Source organism: Penaeus chinensis, chromosome 31 (assembly GCF_019202785.1).
Source record: "Penaeus chinensis breed Huanghai No. 1 chromosome 31, ASM1920278v2, whole genome shotgun sequence".
Taxonomy (NCBI): domain Eukaryota; kingdom Metazoa; phylum Arthropoda; class Malacostraca; order Decapoda; family Penaeidae; genus Penaeus; species Penaeus chinensis.
In genome coordinates this window covers 8,472,355-8,474,854 of record NC_061849.1, presented here as the reverse complement: position 1 = coordinate 8,474,854, position 2,500 = coordinate 8,472,355, and the positions used below count along the sequence as shown (strand labels likewise).

Sequence of the window (2,500 nt, the reverse complement as noted above, 5' to 3'; positions counted from 1 at the left end):
CTTGTACCAGGTCCAAATTTCACTTTATTTTAACAATTGCTTTCTTTTTCAATTTATTATGTAAATAATGTTCAGAATTTGTTTATATGGTGAAATGTTATTTTGTCTTGATTCATTATAAATTATTCATCATATATATTTGTGGTGAAGCCTCTTTCTGAATGTAATTATTATTATTGTTATTATTATTGTTATCATTATTGTTATTATTATAATTATTACTATCATTATTATAACTCTAGATGTCTTTTAAATAATTGCACATTTTTGGACAAAGTTTTTTAGGTTTAAAGAAAAAAGAAAAAACTTAAATTTTTGAAGTCAGTATGTGACACTATTTAATGGGGACTAGTATTTTTAATAAGAGGATATTAGAAAAAGTGAAGTCTCATTTTTGTTCATCAGAAAGTGGTTTTATTGTTAAATGATACTGTGACAGTGTTGAGTAGTGATGTATGACATGAGAGCTATAACTTGCCTTGTTCTAGAAAGCATGAGTTGGGAGGGAATTTATAGAATAGGCATTTCTATAATATTAACAACAATAATTAGTATGTTCATTAACAGGCTGTTTGAATCTAAGTTTATTTCTATGTTAAGCAAGTTTCTGACTGTCTTATAATTTTTCTATGAATCTTATCAGAACTTTTCATGTGTTTGAATGAAAGTCACTCCATATTGATATAGATTTAAAAAAAGAACCTTCTTGCTTGAACTTGGAGTGTTAAGAGAGATTTTTAAGAATTAGTTTTGCATGCACATTCACTAAACTTACTAAATGTAATGGCAAATATGAGAAAACTATCATACAGTATGTTTCATGGGTTTAAATAACAATATTTTCTTTTGTTTTAGCACTCAATATGTCCAAAGTTTACCTGTGTGAGTATAAGCCTAGATCTGTAGGAAAATTAAATATTAGGAATGTATTTTTTCCATAATGGCTAAGCTTAAGGTTTGAAGAGTTGGTGTAGATGCATTAGTTTCTTATATACTATATTACTCTTATTATTATTTTTATTTATTATTATTATTATTATCATTATTGTTGTTGTTGTTATTGTTTGATGCAGCATTCAGTAAATTGGTTGCCTTAATTGTTTTAGATAAGTTTTATGTTCCTTTGATTTTTTTGTGATTTTGATTATTTTTTTCATTATTATTATCTTTCTTTGTTTCATTTTTTGGGGATTGTTCCTTTGAATTATGGTTTGCTTCTTGGCATGTGTAGAGCAAAAGATTCTCAGCACACTCTTTCCTCATTTTCAAAAGCTAGTATTTCAGTCTACGTAGTATTTGTCTGTCAAGAAAACCCCTTTGCAGCTTCAGTTATTGAGAAATATGCTAGACTGCTATTCTTTGCTTGTACATTTGGACTAGTTTAAAGAAAAGTTGAGAATTTTTTGTTGACCTGTCACTGTTTGTACTTTATTGCTTTCACCATCACGTACCTTTGTGAAGAAGACAAATTCAGGAAGTCTACTGTTGGCCTCGTCCTTTCCGTTCTTCTGCCATTCTGTTTCTAAGTTCCTTTTTGCTTTCTTGAAATGTTCTTCTGAAAGAATGCTTTCTCACTTTTCTGATTCTAATCTGTTCTTCCCCTTTCACCCATCTTTTTCTTGTTTTCCTTTACCTTGTCATTCTCTTCTCTTCTCTCCTTTTCTGTCTGCCTGATCCTATTCTATCCTGTGCTGTCTTGTCTTCCAAATTCCTCTCCTCTCCTTTCCTTTTCTTTTCCTCTTCTCCTATTATCCTATTGTCTGATTTTACTCCACTCCTCTCCTATCCTCTTCTATTTTATCCTCATATCTCTCTCCTTTCTCCTCTCTTATCATTTCTTATCCTTTCCTATGCTCTCATATCCTAACCTGTGATTGCCTCTCCTTTCTCCTCTCTCCTCTTCTCTCCTTTCCTCTCTTATTTTATCCTCTGATTGCCTTTCTCTTCTCCTCTCTCCTATCATCCAAACCTCTCTTCTCTCCTTTCCTATCTCTTATCCTCCTAACCTCTCTTCTCTCCTATCCTCCTAACCTCTCTCCTCTCCTATCCTCCAAACCCCTTTTCTTTCTCCTCTCGCCTCTCTCCTCTTCTCTCTGGGCTTCCTTTCTTTTTTTCGTGACTCCTATCTTGTTCCCTCCCTTCCTTCCTGTATTTGTCTCTTCTTATAGATTAGTACCTGCACCTGTGTTAGCTATTTTTAGAACACTTTTTTTTTTGTTGATTTTGTTGGGCCTGTGTTGTGCTGCTGCCGGGAATGACCAGGGTGCAGAAAGCTAATGAGGTCATCACTGAGTTCCATGAGGCTGTTGCAGCTGCCCCACTGTGAGTACTCTTCTCTTAATGTTGCACTCACGGTGTTGGTGCTGCACTAACCATTCAGTTTTTGTGGTGTTTTTATTGTCTAACCTATTTGTGTGTCAATGAGTGTTAGCAGGAGCTTTGCAAATGTGTGCATCCTCTAATAATTTGTGTGTTAGGTACAATTTACAGCATTATGAAA

General features: G+C 33.4%; 1 protein-coding gene across 8 annotated transcripts in view; it reads left to right on the top strand.

Moving 5' to 3' along the window:
* The window catches only part of LOC125041650, a 67,049-nt gene that overhangs the window by 8,348 nt on the left and 56,201 nt on the right, over positions 1–2,500 (top strand). For 2 of the 8 annotated variants that reach the window (XM_047636782.1, XM_047636784.1), the window contains exons 4-5: positions 856–882; positions 2,263–2,322. The exons of 2 other annotated variants lie outside the window; for them this stretch is intronic. In XM_047636782.1, coding sequence (XP_047492738.1) covers positions 856–882; positions 2,263–2,322 — 87 coding nt within the window. The remainder of the gene's footprint in view (positions 1–855; positions 883–2,262; positions 2,323–2,500) is intronic. 4 more of the 8 variants (XM_047636783.1, XM_047636787.1, XM_047636789.1 and 1 more) reach the window with 2 other exon arrangements.